The sequence below is a fragment of the Mus pahari genome, chromosome 3 (assembly GCF_900095145.1).
Source record: "Mus pahari chromosome 3, PAHARI_EIJ_v1.1, whole genome shotgun sequence".
Lineage (NCBI taxonomy): Eukaryota > Metazoa > Chordata > Mammalia > Rodentia > Muridae > Mus > Mus pahari.
The window spans coordinates 78,794,211-78,816,200 of NC_034592.1; the positions used below are offsets into that span (position 1 = coordinate 78,794,211).

Below are 21,990 nucleotides of genomic sequence, written 5' to 3' on the forward strand. Positions count from 1 at the left end.
CTCTGTGTGTGTGTGTGTGTGTGTGTGTGTGTGTGTGTGTGTGTGTGTGAATGTGAGCTGGCATGCCTCCTACCCACAGTTACTGGGTCCTCCTCCTACTGCTGAGTGAGTCGGGCTATAATTGTGTGTATTAATTTTTGTGCACTCCTGTGCGAAAACTATACATGACCCCAACCATTTTGTCACACCCTGCGTGGGAACTTGTGTGCGGCTCTGAGAGCCCCTCCCTAGCCTGTGTACAACCTAGCTTCCCCTTCAGAGGGTTGTGCCTGAGGCAGGCTGAGCGCCTGTGTGTCTCTGGCTCCAAGCCCCCCTCCTTCTGGCTGTCTCTTGCAGCTTCCCTGAGGCTGACTCACAGAGGAGCAGAGTCTCCAGGTGGCAGGTCTCCAGCAAGCCCTGGAGTCCCACATTGAGTCCATCCAGCCCACCTGCAGTGTCCTGAGACTTATTCTCCTCTCTGGATACTTGAATGTCCATTTCGCCCGGCACGGCTCATTTTGTAATACAAGCTATCCTGGCAACATCCTGATGTGCTTTACAGACTCCTTTGACTAGATGAACAGGGAACCAGGAGATAAGGGGCCCCCAAGTCCAGGTTATAGGAGGGCAAGAATACCTCTTACTGCTGCGCAGAGAAACAGTGGGATCTGGGAACAGTCTGGTTGGATCGCCTGCTCTTCATACACGGAGGTATGGAAGCCACATTGCATAGTATCCTGGGGCCAATGGCCTATCTCCACCTCTCTCATGTGACTGCCTCCCAGTACTGGGGACCTTGGTGACCTCAGGAACCATTGTTCCTGAACACAGATTTAAGTGGGCCCTGATATCCCTATGGGGTCCTGCCCTATTTTGGAAGAAATAGCGGACTCCTCCTGTACCAATGTCCTGTTTCACAGACTAGGGCCTAGGATGCCTGATTCCACTTACATGTATGGCTCATCAAACTGTCTGTCACTGAGCCAGGCCCTGGGAGGCCTGAGAAGTGCTGGACCCTGTCTCTGCTTTCAAGTCCAGAGGCAGACAAGCAACCCCCAGTTCCCCTTCCCTGGCACCAGCAAAGCCTCCACCAGGCTGGCTCACAAACTGCAAGGGGAGAGATGCCCCTGGGTGTAGAGCTAGTCTGAAGCCATGGCCCCAGCCTACCTGGGCTCCTTTCTCCAGTAAGGTAGGAGAGCCAAGGAGTTGGAAGACCTTTGCCAACTCTGTTCTTCCCCTTCTTTGCAGATCAAGAGATCTGGGTGCAGGTGCTGACATTGCAGTGGAATTAACCATGACCTTTAGCACTTACTCTCTACTGGGTCTTAGTGACTTCATTTGTTGGATGTGGCTATTTGGGACTTGCTGACTAAGAGGGAAGGGAGCAGGAGGACTTGTGAACATGGAGTGTGAGCCTGTTGTAGGTAGGTCCTGAGTCCTCTGCCTTCCTGCACTCGCATTACGGGTGGTGATGATGACAAAGTATTAATAAGGTGCTGTTTGTTTATTATTATTGCTGTGTTGGAGATCAAACTCAGGGCTCATGCATGCCAGGCAAGCACTACACCACTGCAGACCCTGATCAGATTTTAGGATAGGAGTGGGGATGTTGAGGTCCCCCCAGGATATGTGAGCCTCTCTCTGACATCTAGAAGTTTCACTGGTCCTGTCTTTGGTCCCACCACTCAGACACCCCCAGATCACATCTGAGCACTGAGCAGGGCTCAGTGAGCCCTTGGTCTTTATTTTTAAGAAGGGACTCAGCCCCATGACAGAGAGGACAAGCGTATACATACTTCTGTGACACAGGTCCCCATGTCTGAAACCCCTTCATGGAACCTGATGGTTTTGAAATGAAAGCCTTGGTCCAGGTCTTGGGGCCAAGCACCCTTTTAGAGACTTCAAGAGCCTGCCTCTCTGCTCACTGCATTGCACTCACAGAGGGGGAAAGCTGAGCCACCCGAGGCAGGGGAGAAGTTAGCAGGCCTTACCTGGTACTTGCCCTCATTTCCCCTTCTACAGGAAGTACTGAGTGCTTCCTTGGTCTATCTCACTGCAACCCCTTCATGATACCATGAGAGTGGTAGACCCGCCAGAGACCCAGTAGACAGTGAGGAACACATACAGGCTGGGGCAGACAGGAAGGGACAGATCAGTTCTTGACAGCCCCAAGACAAAGAACCTACAAAGCATCCTTTTCTAGAATGAACTCGATATATTTTAAATCATTCCTATCCAAGATAGCATGGAGACCAAGGATGGAGTGCGTTTCAAACATGGTTCCCAAAGAGGGCTTTCTATCATGTCTGAGATGCCTTATCCAAGACTGGATTTTGACACTTGGGTAGGATAGTGTTCCAGGCCTGACTCGGACTTCAGGCTCGGCTTCTTCACCCATGCCTGGTGCGAACAGCATGGCACAGGTGCCTAAGGGAGTGGGGATTATGTTTTGAAGTATTGGTCAAGATGGAAGAGCCAAGGACAGGAGAACTGAGCAGTGGGGAAATGTCTTCCTTCCAGGAGATGCAGGACTGTGTGAGGCTCTGTCTGTGCTGCTCCAAATCATTCTCCCAGACCATAAAACAAGGCTTGAGATACACAGTAGGTGCTCAGTCAGTGTTTGCTGATGGATGACTGATATGGGGTGTGGCCGTTTTCATTCCTTCTCCTCCCCATTCCCTCCTCTTTCCTTCCTCTGGGGAGATGGAGATGGAGCCCAGTGGGTGGATCTCTTTCACCCTTCTGGAAAAGGATTTCACTCTTCGAGGAGCCTGTGGCTCAGGAGCAGGGAGGTCGTGGGTAGACAGCCATTTGTTTTGCAGAATTGTGGCAGTTTGGAGGAGATCCATCTATCCCCAACTGCCCCCCCCCTTTAAGCTCATCTCCAAGGCCACAGGCCTGGTGTCCAGCTGCCTTGCCTGCCAGGGCTGGCTCTAATCAGGTGGGTGCCCACCCCCCTCCTCAGACCTTGCCTGTGGTTAGCTCTAGCTCCTGCCTGCCTCCAGCCACATCTCAGGACCTTTGTTCCTTCTACTGCCTGCCGAGGGCCACTCAGAGCCAGTTGAATCTATCTACTCATCTCTCCTCCTTGGGATTCTGAGACTCACCCGGCAAGGGGTGATACCCTCTGTTCCCACACACTCTGGTCCTGATTTCTCCTTGGGTACCTACTGAGGCGTAGGCTTTTTCCAAGCATATTGCTTCTGCTCCCTGTTTGGCCCACAACATTTTCATGGGCATGTCACACACACACACACACACACACACACACACACACACACACACACACACACATCCCCTTGCCTGGGAATGTCAGCACTCAATAGTGGCTTCCACTATTCCAGACCGCTAGGTACTTAGGGGAGAATGCAGACAGAGACAGAGCAGAGCTCCCTACTCCCTCACTAAAGAGGGAACAGATTCTCAGGAGGCTGTGGGCGGAGCCCTGGGAAGGTTTCTTGCATCCACAGATCCTGTGGATAACACCCTGGTCAGGCATCTCCCAGGGTCTGTGTGAACGAGATGATTCCCACCCCACAGTCACCAGCCTCACTTGGATGAACCACATAGGGAATCCTGAGAGAGGTGGCAGTGGCCTGGGGATTGCTAAGGACACCTGAACCAGTCCTCAGAGGCTGACTCTGTCAGTCAGTAGGAGGGGTTGGAAAGGGGCCTCTGTCACCAGGAAGCTGCCTGAATCTAGGGTTTGGTTTAGCAAAGGTCTGAATGCTGCATGCTGGCTGCAGGGAGTTGGAGCCTGAGGATTGGCAGGGGCCAGCTATGAGGACCTTCCTTTCTGCCAAGGCTTGGGGCTTAGGGACCCCCTGGAGGTTGCTGAAGGGGCTGTAAAGGCAAGCCCCTTGCTGAGTGTTGTAGTGTTGCTTGGTGTGAGCTTTAAAAACAATTTCAGAAACGTTAACCATGGGAGACGGTGTTTGTTTTCTTAATGGGAATAAAATGTGCAGACATGACACATGTCTGAGTGTGGTGGCTCAGGCCTATAAACCCAGCGCATGATGGGGTGAGGCACGAGGCTTGCAGTAAGGATAAGGCTAGCCTGGGCTACATCAAGGACTTTCCTAAGTTCCATCACAGGACTATGTGGTAAGAAAACTGTCCCCACTTTACAGATCCTGTGCAGGTGAATTCCAGGATAGCCTGGGCTACCTAGTGAGTTCCAGGACAGCCTGGGCTACAGAAAAAGACACTTTCACACATGTGTGCATGCATGCACATATTCACCACCAATTTATATATAGCATAAAAGTTAATTATTTAAATCATCTTTAAGTGTACAATTCAGTAACATTAAACATACCCAAAATGTTGTATGACCATCTCCTCTATTTCCAGAACTTTCCCACCATTTAAAACAGAATCTGTACGTGTTAAACAAAAGCTTACATCATCTCTCCGTAGGCAGCCCTCACTCCGCTTTCTGTCTCTATACATTTTCCCTACTTTCATTTAAATTTGTCCGAACGTGTTCTTGGCTATCTGGGTAACTTTTCAGGAGAAGTTCCTATCCCAGATCCTTCTCCAATCTTTGAATCTGCTTGTATGAATGTTTTTGTTGTTAAGTGGAGGGATTTATCATGACTTATGCTGGTAAGGATTGAACCGGGTGTCCCAGGCATGTGCCTTACCATTCATCCACACTCAAAGCCCATAGAAGACTCTTTAGGCATCTGGATAATACTCTCTTATCAGTAGATGGTTTATAAGTAGCACAAAGCCTTGTTTCCCATGGGCTCTTTGCTTCGTGAATGGATGCTGTCCTTTAATGAATGAAAGTTTTTCATTTTGATAAATCTGGTCTACCATTTTTCTCCTTTGTCATCTATTTTTGGTGACACATCTACATTGATGGCACCTATGTCCTGGATTTCCATTTCCTTCTATTACTGTTGAGATCCTAGGATCAGGTCTTTGATCTATTGTGTGTCTGTCTGTGGGTACAGCATGAGATGGGCATCAGCTCCCTCTGTGCACGTTCGGTCCCAGCACACAGTAGAAAAGAGGCAGCGCCTCTCCAGGGAGCAGTCCTGAGAGGCTGGGTGAGGAGTGGCTTCCCTCCTGCACTTCTAGCCTCTTGTCTCGGTCCTCTCCCTCTGTCTGTCCCCAGCAGGGCTCTCTCATGTGAAGTCTGGGATTGTAGACTGCACAGGGAAACACATGGGCCACTCTCTCTTCTTGCTTCCAGGTTAGGGATTGGCTAGCCACGGAGATTCAAGTCAGGGACACTTGTTCCCCAGGAAACAGAGCTGATAAGGGAGGGCAGAGCTGCAGGCCAGGGCTCCAGAGATGGCCTCTAGGCTCCTGACTATTTGGGGGCCCCTGGGTTTCTCCAGCTAACTCTAATAAGGATGTCACCATGTTATTAACCTCCTCCCCATGTGCAGACAGAATCCCCTGGAAGGAAGCCTGTGACCTGTCTGCTGCAGGCTCCATGCTGTCAGCTCTCTTGTGTAACATTTATTCCCAGAAAGAGGCATTTGCCCTGCCTGCCCTCTGCCCAGTCATCAGTGAGTCCACCAGGCCCTGAGTTCCAGCCACTGGGCCCGGGGGAAGAGGCTCCCTCTCCTAAGCATCAGCCCAAATGATCAACCACAGTCTGCTGGGCCTGGTCTGCAGGCAGGTAGCACGCACAAGTTCTAAAACCTTATTTCACGTGTGTGTGTGTGTGTGTGTGTGTGTGTGTGTGTGTGTACATGCACACATGTGTTTGTATATGATGTGTATGTGACAGTGTGTATGCCACAACATGTGTGCTGAGGTCAGATTTTTGCATACATACATGCATGATATGTGTTGACATGTGTGTGAACATCTGTGTACAGGTGCATGTGTGTTGCCCAAAATTGATGCCAGCTGTCTTCTCAATTGCTCCCCACTCTCTTGCAGAACCTGGGGCTCCTCTGTATCGGCTAGTCCAGCTCAGCTTGCCTGGGAGATCTTCATTCATAGGTGGCAACCATGCCTACCCAGCTTTTACATGGGTTCTGGGGATCAGAACCTAGGTCTTTATGCTTGAGGAGTGGGGGATTTATCCACTCAGCCATCTCCCTTGTGAGATTTCTTTGAAAGCAAATATCAAACAGCCTTTTCTAGCCCTTAGAAAATTAAATAGCGGCTTTGCAATGGACTCAGCCATGACTTCTTTCTGTCTAAGAGAGAAAAATCTCCCTGTTTATCAGTGATTCTATGCCTTACAACAACTACATTTCAGAAAGGAAGCTGGTCACTGGTCAAAGAAACAGTCTCCTAGAAGGGCCATGGAAGTTGGTACTGTATCTTCCTTGCCCACGGCGGGGGCTGCATCCGAGGTGGAAGCCACCAGGTACACACATAACGAAGGATGGAAAACAAAAGGGATGGGCATTTAATGCCTGGCTTTTACGGCAGCTTCAAATGTTCTGAAAACTTACGGCAGTTACAAACGTTTCACCTATTACAGGACCTGCTGCACAGATATGAAATGAGTTCAGATTGAAGAAGACCCTGGGGGCCACATGGCACAGGGCTTTACTGTCCGTCCATACATGTTCCCACAGCTGAAGCTGGAGACACTTGAACGGAAGAGAAGGCGCCTGGAAAGGGCTGGGAAGTGGGGGTACTCCTGCCCCTGAGGGACCTTTCCTTTTCTCTTGCAGCTGTGCGGACCCCATAGTTAGACTCTATTATGTGCCCTGGGGGAATTTCTGGTGCCGAAGGATGTGATCCATGCTTTCTGCCTCCTTTCCATTTCCCAACCTTCTGGGATGTAGATTGCTCAGCCTCCCTCCACAGGCCAGGAAAGGAAGGCACACAATTGTTGCTTCCCCAAAGATGCCCTTGGAGGCTGAGTGAGGTATAGTCTAAGAGCATCTTTTGCTCCTCTGCCGTTTTTCAGGTGAGGACAGTCAGTATACCTAGTATGATGAGGCTAGGCTCGCCAGACAGAGCTTCAAGCTGGCCCCTCCAGCGAATGGCAGCTTCAGCATCCCTAGGCATAGAGCAAGGTTGCCCCCGGCCATCCTCTCTGTCACCTAGGTCAGGTGACTTGCCTATCTCGTTCTCCCAGCCTGTACCTCCCATCAGCCTTCCTTCTTGAGACGAACATTTGATATTTTTCATTTCCACCACTTGGAATTTTGCCAGCTTGTTAAAGTACCCCAGAAATGCTAGGCGAGTGAGTGGGTAGGGGAGGGAACAGAGAATGGCGACTTAGGGATGAACGGACCTGTCCTACCCCAGACCCTTCTCATTCCTTCATGCTGCACAGGATTGAAGCTGCTCCATCGTGCCACAGTCTTCAGGAAGGGGGTGTGGGTCAGGGATGCAGGCTTTCTTCTGTTGTGAGAGTAAACACAGGATCTGGGTTATCAAGTTACTGGCATTTGGGGACGTACTCAAAGCCACATGGTTTATGGGAGTCAAAAGAAGTGGTGAGCAGACCGACCACAGGGCTAGAAGCAGAAAGACATGAGTTCAAATCCTACCTTTCACTGTACTCTGCCACACAAACTGGTACACAGAACTTGGATTTTAAGGCCTGGGTTAGGCCCTCATTGGCAGAAGCTGGGATATTCCCAGTCTCCTCAGATGAGCAGCTAATAGGCTAGCTCGAGTCCTTGTTGGATTTTTTTGTCCTAAGTTCAAATATCTCCTTGACCTTTGCAACCTGAAGCAGCCAGCCCTTCGTTTTGTGGACACAACGCAATGTTCACTTAGCTGGAATCTCCTGTGACAACTAGATGGCACTTGTTACCTGTCTGTGTCTTCCATCAGGCTATGGCCCCCGTGTGTATAGGTGTGTGTGCAGGTATACAATGTGTGGAAGTTGTTTTTCTCTCCTTTCACTGTACAGGACCAGAGAATTGAACTCAGGTCACTAGACCTGGCAGCAAGCACTTGTACCCACCGTGACATCTTTCTAGCCCAGAAAATGGAAACTCTGATTGATCCAGAGTCTTTTTTAAACTCTCAGCCACAACAGAAGCATGTCCTTGGCCCACAAACTTTGCTACAGGCCTAAATGTCACTGCTGAAGGAACTGGAGGCTCTATGAGTGGCCCCTGAAGGGCTGGGTGGGACAGATTCACAAAGAGCTGTGCGAGGTGTGCTTTGGAGCTGGCCATCTGCCAAGGACATGGGAACAGGGCATTGGAGGTTGAGGATGCTATGTTGGGGGAGGGAGCTCGCCAGACCAGGCTCTGTGCTAAGCAGGGATCCTGGGTAAGGCCAGCTTCCTATTGGCTCTTATATATAATTTCTCTATAAAAGCGTTCCATTTTGCTAAGGGTTCAGACTTAGGTAAAAGCTACCAAGTGAGTGGGAAAGCCCAGATGCCCCTCTGCTGATTCCCCACACATGGAAGCTTTGCTACTCCAGCTAAGTCATCCTCCATCGTCTGGGTCTTACATAAATCAATAGGCAAGTGCTGACTGGCCGGCAGGTTCACAGGGTACATTACTTTTACGTGAACTGATTAAGCTGCCTCCCTACCTCTTTACTTCTAAGTACTTTGATGCGCAGTTATGAAAGAAGACACAAGTCTATTTCACAGGTCCCTGAAGTTGGTGACACTGGTCTCATGCACAGGGCAGCCTACCCAGTGCCAGCATGGAGGTGAGCATGATGGGTCCTTCATGAGGACGCCAAGAGGGGCTGGCCTCCTGCACTTCCCATTCTGTCTCCTTCTTCCTGGGCCTGGTCTCTGAATGTCTGGTCCTGTCCCACCACGCATCTCTCCCACTAAGGCACCTGCCCAGCAGGATGCAGTGGAAGCATCCCAGGTCAGGCCACTTTTTAAACAAGCCATTCCCTCTCCGTCTCAGTTTCTGAAGTTGTGGAGTGGGGTGTTTTTACTCGGTGTCTGTGAAGAGGGAATCACCGTAGCAGATCCCAAAGACCGTGTAGACTGCAAAGCATATTCCCCGTTCTCCACGACACTCTGCGTTGCTTCCTCTTCCTTCCTTGACTCTGAGAGCCCACCCCTCTAAATCAGGAAAGAGAAGCTCAGAGAATATCCACGTGAGGTGGGACTGTGGCTCCTGCCTCTATTAAGAACCCCTAGAAGGAGCTCAAGGGCCAGGGGTGACAGTTCCAAGCCACAAAGCAACCCACCATCAAGACAAGGCAGTGTGCTGAGTAATTCTGTCATAGGACAGTCATTTACAAGTGAGTTTGATATTTCCTGTGTACCTGCTGTGTGGCAATGTAGCCAGAACCCAAGGGATACTTAGGATCCTGCAGAGAAAAGAAAAATAAAAGCCCAGACCTCAGGCCTTTCATTCAGATGCTGTTGATATTTAATGGGTCTCTGTCTAGTGCCTCATTTTGCCCCTTGGGGTGTTTTGAGACTGGTGTCATGAGCTATGAGATAGATATAAGAGAGGCAAGCATTCTTCCAGAAGGTACTGGGACCTGCCTTGTCCATCCCTGTGCCCCTCCCAGAGATGGCACCATAGCCGGTACACAGTAGGGATGAATACCTGCTGAACTGATAGATCCTACCAGGAACTTCTTCAAATCACTTTAAGGGGTGCCCCACTCCCCTCCGCTTTGCTTCAGGCCCAGAAATACTTTATTGGAACTACAGTGCCTCTTAGTGGTAAGGGTGTGAAACTGCAGCCTCGCTCTTGGAGTTGGGGAGTTGGACTATACAATCTTGACACAGAACCAGCACTGAGGGTGAGCAACTGCCTGGGAGCCCTCCCAGGTGTTGGTTGCCCACAGGGCTGGCCCTTCCATGTGCCTTTTGTACTTCTAGTGTCATGGGTTCACTGAAAGTTGTAGCTCTGAGGAAACATCAATTGTTAGCCCAGAAGTTTGTTCAGGGCCACCTTGGTACTTCATACCTGTTTTGTGGCTGGTTTCTTTGAGGTCTTTCTCGAAAGGTCTCTTCTACCTCCACGAGGCAACCAGCCCCCACAGGCAGTGTGTGCTGAGGTAGGGAGTCCAGCCATAGAGAACCCAGGATAGTGTGGTAAGGACAGAAATCCACAGAAGTCACAACACACACACACACACACACACACACACACACACACACACACACACACANACACACACACACACACACACACACACACACAGAGAGAGAGAGAGAGAGAGAGACAGAGACAGAGACAGAGACAGAGAGAGACAGAGAGAGACAGAGAGAGACAGACACAGAGAGAGAGACAGAGAGAGACAGAGAGAGCGCACTGGTGCACAGTCACATGGAAAGCAGGCGTTGTTAATCAGGGGAGTGTGATCTTTAATTATTCTCCACCTTATTTCTTGAGCGGTGTCTCTCGCGGAACCTGGAGATCACTCATTGGCTGGCTGGCCAGCCAATCCCAGAGCTCCTCCTGCCTCCACCTTCCGGGAGCTGAGATCAGAGGCCTGTGCCGCAGTGCCTGGCTCTTTGCCTGAGTGCTGGGGCCCGAACTCAGGGTGCCCTCACATTAAACACATTCACTGTTGGTATGCACAATTCCGAGGGGTACCCCGCCCTGTGGGAGGCATGAGGATGAGGCCTCTGGGAGCAGGAGGGAACCTCCGCCGTGTGGGGAGTGGCATGATGGTGTCTTAGACACCTTTGGCTGTACCCAAGGACAGAAGCCTACAGACCAAGTCTTACGAGGAAATCTGGACTGGGCTTGAGCATTGGCAGTCAGCCAGCAGTTGTAGAGGCCTTGACTTGGAGTCCGTTAGAGCCCAGTTGGAAGGTCGGCATCACCCCACCATGACAGCACCGCCCCCCCCCCCCCATGATGGGAGCTTTTCTCTGAAGCTGTCCTCTTCCATCCCACTCGTCCAGGCCTCTCACTTCCCATAACCCCACAGCACAGTGTCAGCTCCCTGTCCGCACAGGTTTCCCTGGGATTTCCAGTCTCTGATTCAGATCACAGCTTATCCCGAAGAGCAAATATTTCAACCCAGCCAGGACAAAATGGGCCAACAACAGGGGAAGGTTAGCCCACATCCTCTCATTTCTGCTTCCGGAAAGTTCCCAGCGTTTTCTAAAGGACAAGCGCCCCATGCTTATTTTCAACCCAAAACTTCATAGAAATGCGTGTCTTTCCATTTGCCAAAGCCCTGTTCTATAACGGGGTTCATTCATTCATTCATCAGGTGTTTACTGAGCGACTAATATGTTCCCAGTGCAATACTAAATGATGGACAGAAGGGGGAAGAAAGACCCCTCCTTTCTAAAGGGGAGGGGACAGTAGAAATAAAGGGAGATAATCCAACAGATAAACGCACAATAACTCATGTTAAATCCCAACAAAGATGCTGCACAGGATCTGCGTGGGGAGAATACCCTTTAGGCTGACTGTTCTGATGAATCTGCAGTAGACAAGGGCCTGGTGAACTTGGTCTCTCATTCACTCCTTAGGTCCATTGTTAATTGCTTCTCTAGGATAAGACCCTGGAAGTGGGACTTTGGGGTGAAGGTCTTCGAACATTGAATGGTGTACAATGCCATTTTATATTTTCTCTTTAATTACATTCTCTTCACACCATAAAATAACATCATGTGAAATGAAGTTCAGTGTAAATTTGTAAAGTCTTTAATGCATTCCCATACAGATTTATGTACCCATTGACCCCATCACAAAGGTGAAATCATATAGTTCAAGGACAGTCTCACATCCATAAGATCTCTTTGTTGACAAACCTTCCCCGCTACCCTCCACCGTCCCCTGGCAGCCAACCATCTGCCCTCTGTACCTCCATTCTTCTCTTTCCCAAGTGCACATGATGATTGGATGAGTCACACTGCGTGCACTCTCAGGCTGGCTCCTTTACATGGACAGTGTGCTCCTGAGACTCCCCCATATTGTCTTGTCGGTGGTTCGTTTCTTTACTGAGTGTGATTCCACCATGTGCTCCTCAGCCTGCTCATCGTTTGCCTACTAAAGGACCTTGCGGTGTTGCTCAGCTCTCCGGGACTGTGACAAAATGCCTGTGACCATCAATGTAAAAGAGAAAGAGGGTTCTCACTGCTTCGAAGGTTCTAGCCTAACACCTTTCCAACATGCTTCGTTATCTCTTGTCAAGATGGGATTGACCTGTCAGAGATGAGCACCATTCTAGGTGCTGAGATGTTACTGCATTGCGTGGATTTGTTTTATAGTTGGTTTCGTTGCTTTGGGTCTGTGAGGATGTAGCTCATCATGGAGGAAGCATGATGCAGAGGAAGCTGCATGCAGGAAGAGGGAGGAGAGACATTAGTGTCCTACGATCCTTTGCAAGGGTACATCCCCCATGGTCTAAGACCTACCCACACTCCTCCATCAACCCCAGCTCCTAAAGCTTCCTTCACCTTCCAGCACTGCCAGTTGCTGGGGACCAAACCACATGACACAAGCAAGCCTTCGGGGACATTCAGAGCCAAATACAGCAGTAATGTTTTCTCTCTGGTTTGGGTCTCTGCCCCTCACAGATGGGTCTTCACTGCTTAGGGCATTTGTTGAGCTGGGGGCTTGCTGGGGCCAGGACTAGGGCTAGTCTAATCACAAAAGGAACTGCTGACACAGTTGGTGACCACTGGGACCTACGCCACAGGCTCCTGTTTCTGTGTCTCTGTGTGAGGGTGCCCTGGGATCTCACCCTGCTTTTCATTTGTGCTCAGGGGTAGTAATGGGGACCTGCCTGTTCCCAGGTTTATTGGCTATCTGTGTGTCTCTGTTGAGCTGCCTGTTCAAATACTGTCACTTTAAAAAAATTGTGTTATTATGAACTAAACTCCACACCCAATTCAGAGTTCACTATTTCCCATGTGCCTGTGTCCTGAGACCCTCAACCCATTTAGTTTACCTGCCCCCCTCCTCCTCCCCTGGTCTGTGACTCCTCATTCTTCATTAGGGCTCTCTGGCTGGCCAGTGCTCAGAATCAGGTGCCCGAGGCCCCCACGCACAGACTGACACGCTCTTTCCCGCCCTGGCTCACTGCCTCTTGAGTGCGGACACACACATGTGTTCCGTGTGCTCTTATGACATGTCGCCTGGGCACTTCTTCCCCTGCGGCATTATTTACCCAGCCGCCCGCTAAGTTGAAGACCTCTGGACAGAGCCCAGGGGCAGATGAGGTGGGTTGAGGATTTATGTGATCAATGGCTAACCTTTAGCCTCCACCCCAGCCCCCCCCAGGACTGTTTGGACAGCGGTGGGTTTAGTCAGTGCCCTTTAAATAGCATGAAAGGGCCCCGTGCTGGCCTGTTTTGTTTAAGGAGATTACATCGGTGCTGTGCACTTCGCCACAGGGTGTGTGGGGCCGGCTCACCCGGGGAACAGAGCGAGCTGCATGTCCCCCACAAAGCAGATGTTTGGAGGGAAAATAGATGTAATCAAAACCACGGAGGATAAAATTACTCAGGCCCTGTAGCCATACACGCTGTATGCACCGCCTATGCCCAGCCACACACGTACACACACACTACTCAGGTCCACACTCACCCATCCACACTGACACACAACTCTACACATGTCTGCACACTCACAACCCTTGCCCCAGGTGACTGGAAACATGCTTTCCCCACACCCATCCCCAGCTGCAGGCTGGTGCCTGTACCCTGGGGCTCACATCCTCTGACAGATGGACGCCCTCCAGAAACAATCGCAGTAAAAAAAAAGAATGAAAGAGAGAGGGGGGAGGAAGGGAGGGAAGGAGAGAGAGAGAAGGAGGGAGAAAGGAAGGAAAGAAGGAAGGAGGGAAGACCTTGGAAATTTCTCAAGAACTTTGATGGGAGGGTGTGGTGGGTAGAGAGGTTGAATGCAGGTGGATTTCCCACTTTTTCATTTCAGCATCTGAGCCCCAATGGCCAACACTGAGTGGGATCAGTTTGTGACAGCTGGTCACCAGAGGTGGCCTACTCAGACGTTCTTGCTTCTCACTCCCCACCTGTCAGAAAGGTCCATGGGAATAACACTGGCTTCAGATTGCTCTAGAAACTTTGGCTCACTGAGAGAAGACCTTTCTGGAGCAAGCCTTACTCTGGACATTCACTTACGGGCACGTCTCATCACCCTTCTCTGGGTAACCTGGATCTGATTCCTGCACATGATGGTGCATCCAAATGGAGGTGGATCTCCGTGGGTTTCAGGCTGGCTTGCTCTACATAGTGAGTTCTAAGCCATCAGGGGAAGGGTAGATGGGAAGGGGGAAGCTTTAGGTCAGGATGAGGCAGGCTCTACTCACTGTCTTGGCTTGGGACACACCCACAAAAGTCTCCTTGCATTCAGCCAGAGTAAAATCTATGCAGGGCGTCCCTGGAGGCTGAGGAAAAGGCAGGCTCGCTGGTAGTGACCTGGATTCAAGCTGGCCTCTGCTGCTGTTCAGCCTATTCCAGGACTGAGGTCACAGGGTGGTGCAGAAGGACTCCGCTGCTGGGCAAACTGGCACCCCTGGAGACCACATCTCTTGTGCAGTGTCTGACACAGAGACGACTGCTCTCTGGTGGGTGACGGATGATGGCTTAGATCAGCAGTTCTTAACCTATGGGGTCTTGACCCCTTTGAGGGGGTCGCATATCAGATGTCCTGCATATCAGATATTTACATTAACGATTCATGACAGTAGCAAAATTACAGCTCTGAAGTAGCAAGGAGAATAGTTTTATGGTTTGGGGGTCACCACAACATGAAGACCTGTATTAAAGGGTCACAGTGTTAGGAAGGTGAGAACCACTGGTTTAGATGCTGCGCCCCACCCCCACCCCCTTGCTGATCCTGCTTGCTGTGTGAAGAGAAATGTCCCTTAAGGTCCATCTGGCTTTTTTTCCCCCACCCACTTTCCCTCAGCCACCTCCCGTTGTATGAGGCATCAATCTTGGAAAGTGGCGCGTGTGTGCTCAGCTCCCCTCGTGTACCTGATTCACTCCTGGTCCCCTCACTGGCTCAGCAACAGCCCTCTGCAAGTCTGCAGCGGGAGTCATGGCACACAGCAGTGCAGAGAGGCTTCGTGAAGGGAGAGCACTGTGGTGCCTCTCGGCCATGACTCATCTTTTCTTTCACAGCCTCTCCCCACGTATTTGGTTGGGCCTGTGCCTCCCTATGCTATGAGCTGCGACAGAACGAGTGACAAGAAGCTCCCCTTGGGCAGCTGGGGAGCCAGACACGGAGAGCTCCATCCACAACTAGTCAGAAAACCCCAGGCTGTGGGGGCTGAGTGGAGAGCGGAAGCTTCCTGGGAAGGCAGATGAGGGCATCTGGAAGGCAGGATTTTCTGAGCAGGTGGTATGAGGCGAGGGCTGCAGGGAACCAGCCCCGGAGGACAATGGCCTCCTTTAGACAGGAGCAATCAGACTCTCACTGTGGAACCAGGGATTCAGACCCATCTTATTGATGAGGATTGTCAGCACGAGCCAGATTCTCAACTGTGCTAGGCCCTGCCCAGGCTACTTTCCTGGCCAACTCCTCTGGATCTTTGGGCTGGCTTCACTCAGGGCCCCACGTGCTTCTCTCATCTCTGGACCCTACCTAATCCAAGCAGACCCTGACTACTGAGGATCGCATAGGGAGTCTAGCAGGAGCCAAAGCCCTTAAACTAGATAGATGGCATACTTCAGACAGAGGGGCTGTGTCCCATGGTCCCTGTAGCTGGGTTGGGGAAGGAGCTTGGCTCCGGGGGCCCCAGGTGGAGGGGCCTAATCAACAGACAGCCAGAGTCTCCGACCTTAGGCTTGTCATTCTGAGCTGGTAAGTGTGGCTACAGACCTTGGGAGAATTTTCCTTCATCGTCTAGAGTAGGAGACCAACTTCAGCGTTTAAAGCGAAAAAATTAATAATCAAAATTAGCGTGCTGGCAGGGTAAAGGTTAACAACTGAACTGTCATGTATACCTTCTGGGAGACAGAAAAATCAATTTTCTCCAATGGAGTGACACCGAGTCTATCAACCCCTCCAGGACAGGCCTCATGTCATGATGTAGGTGACGATCATAGAACGGACTCCACAGTGTGTGTGTGTGTGTGTGTGTGTGTGCGCGCGCGTGTGTGTGCGCGCGCGCGCACACGTGAGCTTTTATTTGGTTACAATTTAGTGGTTTTTTTTTTTTTTTTGAGGGGAGTGAATTATTTTGTTTTCTTTTCTTTCTTTTTTTTTTTTTGTTTTTTGATTTTTGTTATTTCGAGACAGGGTTTCTCTGTATAGTCCTGGAACTCACTTTGTAGACCAGGCTGGCCTCAAACTCAGAAATCCGCCTGCCTCTGCCTCCCAAGTGCTGGGATTAAAGGCGTGCGCCACCATGCCCGGCTTCTTTGTTGTATTAAGTATTTATTTATTTATTTATTTAAGAACATAAAGTTGGGTGGGTAGGGATGGGGAGAGGATCTGGAAGGACTTGGGGGAGGGCTGGAATATGATCAAAATATATTTAAAGTTAAAATTGTTTTAAAAAATTAAAATGAAAAAGTAATAATTTAAAAAAAAAAAAAGACCGGCAGGCTGGAGGGATGGCGGATGGCTCACTGGTTGAGATTACTTGATGCTCTTGCAGAGGACCCGGGTTAGACTCTCAGCACCCACATGATAGCTCACAACTATCCATAACCCCTGGTATTCATGTGGTGCACACTCTCATACATAAGTAATCACTGCTTAAAACATTGGCATTGAGGGCTGAGGAGATGGCTGGGTTTAGTAAAGTGCCTATCATGCATGCGTGAGGGTAGTACAGCAGCTGGGCATGGTGGGATGTGCTCAGAATCCCAGCACTGAGGAGGTGAAGCCAGGCAGATCCCTGGAGCTCTCTGCCCAGCCAGAGGACAGCGGAACAGAAAGCCCCAGACCAACGAAACACCCTGCGCCCGAGAACTTGGTAGATGGCTCCTGGGAACAGCATTTGAGGTTGCCCTCTGGCTGCTGTGTACACGTGCGCGCGCGCGCACACACACACTCCTTCTGGGGCTCTGATCTCAGTACACACCTTGCTATGTCCCCATGTTCCATTTACTCGTCCCAGTGGGTGGCTAGGTGTGGACAGGGGTACACCCTTGCTTCCTTCTCATCAGAAGACTGTGAACTCTGTCATCCTCTCCTGCTGGGCCAAGAACTAGCTCCGTAGTGAGGGTGCCGTGGAGTTCATCTTAGTCCCTTGTCCTCAGGGGCGGGGCTTACCGGTGCTGAGAGGGCCTGGATTTCTTCTCCTGGAAATGGGTCCTATACCCTGGTAGGGTAGTCCCAGGAGCAGGAGACTGCTCTGTGGATAATTAGGGCATATTCTTTTTCTCTCTCTAGCTTTTTTCCTCAGTTTAAGTGAGAAGCCGGGGTTAGTCCTTCCAAGCCTGGTTCCTACGTAGCTGACCTCAACTGGCCCTCATTCCCATGGGAGATCCCAGCTCCAGGCTGGATGCCCAGAGACACTACCGGGGTTCATGGGGCAAGGATGAGCCTGGGGAACAGGGCTAGGACAGGAGGGGTGGCGGCTGCCTTCCCTGGCCTGGCTGCCAGGAAGTTGCACAAGAGGAATGCTTATTTTGGGTGAGCTGGGTGGGATTTCTTTTCTTAAAAAAAGAAAGAAAGACAGAAAGAAAAAGAAAAACAAAACAAAACAAAACATAAAATGTATTCGTATTTGTCTGCCAGGAAGATAAATATCTTTGCTGGAAGCTCTTGGTTCTGCTGCCAACTGCAATTCACACAAAACTGTCACCGAAACTGCGCTTGCTGCTAGCCGTGTAAGCTGGCCTCACATGGCTGTCACTTGTAATGCCACTGGTTTGGTCAGACACCCCCATAGATGCTAGAAGTGGAGCTGCATCCAGGCCTGCGCTGGGTACCCTCTCCTCCCTTTTCTCAGTGCCAGAGTTGGAAGGAGACTGACAGGAGCAGAGAGCCTTTCCCTCACTCCCCCTAATGCTCACAGGGAGGCTGGGAAACTTGAAGCATCAACCCCCAACCCCCAATCTGGATGGCATCAGAAGATCCAGGTTAGCGGCATCATCCTCATCCAATATGCAAATTGCATGGACCTGTTTCCAGAAGAAGAAGCAGAGGGCCAGAGTGGTTGATACTTACACTCACCTCACTTGCTTGTTGTGATGGATGGAGCTTGTACGTAGTTAAGGATTTTCCACATCCTATTAACGGTTCTCTCACCAAATCTATCTCTTTCTTCCTAAGTCTCAAATAAAGAATATGGCCAGAAAGTGGCTTCCCGCATCTAGAGACACGCCTTGATTCCTATCCCATGGTGTTTGTATACATGTGCCCGCACCCCAGGGACTTTTCTCATGGAGGACTTGTCCTGGGTCACCCTCCTCTAGTGCTGGCAGGACCTGTAAGCTTGCAAGGCCAGACCAGAAGCAGGGGTCACTAATGGTTGAAGGCTACACAGCCAGCTGGCTGACTGCCTCTCCCTTTCTCACAACCCATAAGAAATATCCTATGGATCTCTTTATTCATCTCAAAGTTATAGAGGGGAAACTGAGCAACAAAGGGTTCATTGCAAAGTGGAGTTGTAAAGCCAGAGGTGTGGCACAGAAACCCTGGTGCCTGGCACTGGAGCCCAGACACTGAGGCCCCTGATGTTGTGAGGCAACTGTGTATGCTCAGATGGATGGGTGAGTGAGAAGCCCCTACCCTCCTACCCAGGTCTCTGCCTCTCCACGCTTGATCTGCATGGCTTGGCTTGGTTCCTTGTAGCATTGAGTTTCCAGGAATCTACCATGGGAGCCTCGTTGTGTCAGCAGCGAGCCGGCAGGGCCTGGGCTGTGAACTGTGTTTCTGATGATTCTCTGTGGCTGCAAGGAGGGCATCCTCAGGAGTGAGGGCCTCCCAGCTGTGGTAGACACTGGCAGCTGCTATGAAAGGGACCCTAGGAAACACCCACACCTCAGTGAACCCTATCTGCTAAAGGCCCCTCTGCAGACAGTGTTACAGGTGGAGTGTGGGGTGTGGGGTAGGTCTCAACACTAAAATCTGAGACCCTCTCCAAGGCTTCTCTGTAGAACTCCATGAAGACAAAGCTATGTGTCTCAATGCTGCCCTTTCTCTTTCCCACCAAGTCCACTGTGACTGAAAGAGTTCCCCTCTACCCAAGGAGGCGTCTGTGTTGTGTCAGATAGCCATTGGGTCCATGTCCAAAGAAAGGTTTGCTCCTTTGATCCCCTGTAGGGGAGGAATCTCATAACCAGAGAGTGACAAGAAAGCCACCAAGGTCAGACTGGCCATCCTAGAGCTACATGACATTGGTTCCAGAAGAGACCATTCTAGGATGATGCCACAGAGAGTTGAGGGCGGGGACAGACTTGTCCAGAGTCACCCAGCATGTTGATGAAAAGCCAGAGCATGGACCTTGACTCTCTTGGCCTGGCACTCAGTGTGCCTCTGGGAGGCAAAGTTCCTCCCGCTCCCTTCCCAGATTCAAGTTTTTAACCTTCCTTTCTCTTTCTCAGCCAAAGAGAGCAACCTGGGTGAGCCAGAGTTGCCCCCTGACTCTGAACCCGTGGGCATGGACAACAGCTACCTCAGTGTGAAGGAGACAGGGGCCAAGGGGCCCCAGGACCGGGCCAGCACTGAAATACCAAGCCCCCTGGAAAAGACCGATTCTGAGAGTAACAAAGGCAAGAAGCGGCGGAACCGAACCACCTTCACTAGCTACCAGCTGGAAGAGCTGGAGAAAGTCTTCCAGAAGACACACTACCCTGATGTGTACGCACGGGAGCAGCTGGCTATGAGGACCGACCTCACCGAGGCCCGTGTGCAGGTCAGCCATAACAGGGTCAATACAATGAATGCCCTATCACCATCACTATCCAAACACAATTTAACCCAACTCAGCACAGAACAGCCCATCACAGTCCAGTCTAGCCAACTGAGCACAGTGCCACCCACCAAAGACAGCCTAGTTCAGCCCCAGGACAGCACAACTCAATGTACCATGGCCCAATTACTGCACAGCACAACCCAGTGCAGAGCTGCACAGACTGGTACAACCCACCTCAAAATGGTACAACTCGCTATACACAGTTCTGTTCCACCCAGTGCCAAACAACACAGCTCAATACAACACAGCCCAGACAGAGCCAGTTCAACATGGTGCACTTCAGCACACAGTTTAACTTACCCAGTGCAGCCCAATCCAACAACACAGTAGAACCCACTGCAATCCAACAAGATCCAGCTCAACAATATAATAACCCAGTACAACCAAGTCAGCATAACTCACCCCACACAGCTCTATTAAACTCAGTACGACCCAACCCAATGCAACACAGCACAATATAACACAGTGAAAAACAACCCAGCACATTTGTACAGCTCACCTCAACCTGGTACAACATGGCCCAAGCCAATATAATACAGCCCAGCAGAGTCCAGCACACCTAACACAATCTAGTACAACGCAAGTCAACGGTGTGACTCAATACCTGGCTCAGTCCAACCCTGTACAACCCAACTCTTCCGAATCCAGTATTAGCCAACCCAACCCACTACAACCCATCTCTCCACACTACAACTCATACACAGCTCAACCCAAATTCAAATTAGCACAACTCAGTGCAACCCAACTCAACACACCCAGCTCAGCCCAACCCAGTGCGGCACCAAGTGAACCCAATGCAACAGTCCCCAAAACACACTCAGCACAATTCACCACACAAAGCTCCATTCAGCCCAAACCAAGCAAGCAGAACTCAGCATGCCAACTCGGTGCCGATCAATACAGCTCAACTCGGCTAAACGCCACACAATACCATGTAGCCTATTATAAAATCAACAGAACCAAAGCAAGTCACTTTCTTCTACTTCTTCTGCTGCCTCTTGTGGAAGACTTTATGACTGGTCACATTCTCTTGTCCCTGAAATGAGAAATTGGTGATTATTTGCCCTGTTGTTTTTGAGACAGGGTCTCATGTTGCTAAGACTGGCCTCCGTCTTGCTGTGTAACCACAGCTGGCCTTGACCTACTGGCCCTCTTGCCTTGCCTTCCATGCTCTGGGATTACAGGTTTGGGTCACACCCAGCACACACAACAAAGGCAGTGAGTATGTGCGGTTCAGAGTCCCTGCTTTCTCAGAGGGTGCCCCCCTTTAGAAAACCATAGAACTGAAAGAGCCCAATATGCCAACACACGTATGACCAAGCCCACACACTAGAGGTCAAGCTTCAGTTTAGTATGAAATCAACACCATAGTCAGATTGCTTTTGTACTCAAAGCGCAGCAAGAATGGTGCATGTGAGTTCTGTGCAGGCAGAAGCCTGACACAGATGAACACAGAGGCCTTCTTTTCTGTTTTTAAACATGTATGCATGCATGTGTGTGTGTGTTATGTATGCAGTTCATGCGTGTTTACAAGTGAGGGAAGATGCATGTACAAGTGTGTGTGTGCGTGTGCATGTGTGTGTGTACATGTGTGTGCAGACCAGAGATTGACATTAGATGTCTTTCTCAGTTGCTCCTGATCTTATTTTTTTTTTTAGACAGGATCTTTCTCTGAATCCCAAGCTTGCCAGTTTGGCTAAACTAGGTGACCATTGAGCCTCCTCTCTGCCCCACTTGCCAACTCTGGGGTTACAGGTCACATCACCACACCTGGCTCTTTTCCATGGGTTCTCGGGATCTGAATTCAGGGCCTTGTGCTACAGACTCAACCATCTCCGCAGTCCCAAGACAAGCTTTCTTTTTAATGGGCACAACACTGTGGCCTGGGCCCCAGAGGGTCAGAACAAAAAGTCCCATGGTCCTGGGCAGACTTGTGGACACTGTAGCTTTTAGTCTACTGATGCTTCAGTTGAGTGACCATCAGTGTCACCAAGTCCTATTTAACACATGGAGGCATCTGCCATTTAGCTTGGTCACATACAGAATACCTCGAAACCTGTAGCTCCTGGACACCATAGCTGCTGGTGTATGCTGCAATCTCGTGACTTAATACAGACTGGCAGAGCAGCTGGGCTTCACTGCCATGCCAGAGCCCTCTCGTGCCCCACAAGACCTCACCTACCTGAGATTCGAGCTCCCACAGGAGCCACAGCTTCAGTCTAGAATTGGGGGCAGAGCAGAAGGGGCGGAGAAGGAGGCAGCTGGATACCA

The 21,990-nt window shown here is 50.5% G+C and overlaps 1 protein-coding gene across 1 annotated transcript in view; it reads left to right on the forward strand.

Annotated features, from left to right (window-relative positions):
* Alx4 (ALX homeobox 4) overlaps window positions 1-21,990 on the forward strand; it is a 35,957-nt gene that overhangs the window by 6,926 nt on the left and 7,041 nt on the right. Inside the window, exon 2 of the mRNA XM_021193720.2 lies at window positions 19,349-19,659. Within this exon, the coding sequence (XP_021049379.1) occupies window positions 19,349-19,659 (311 nt within the window). The remainder of the gene's footprint in view (window positions 1-19,348; window positions 19,660-21,990) is intronic.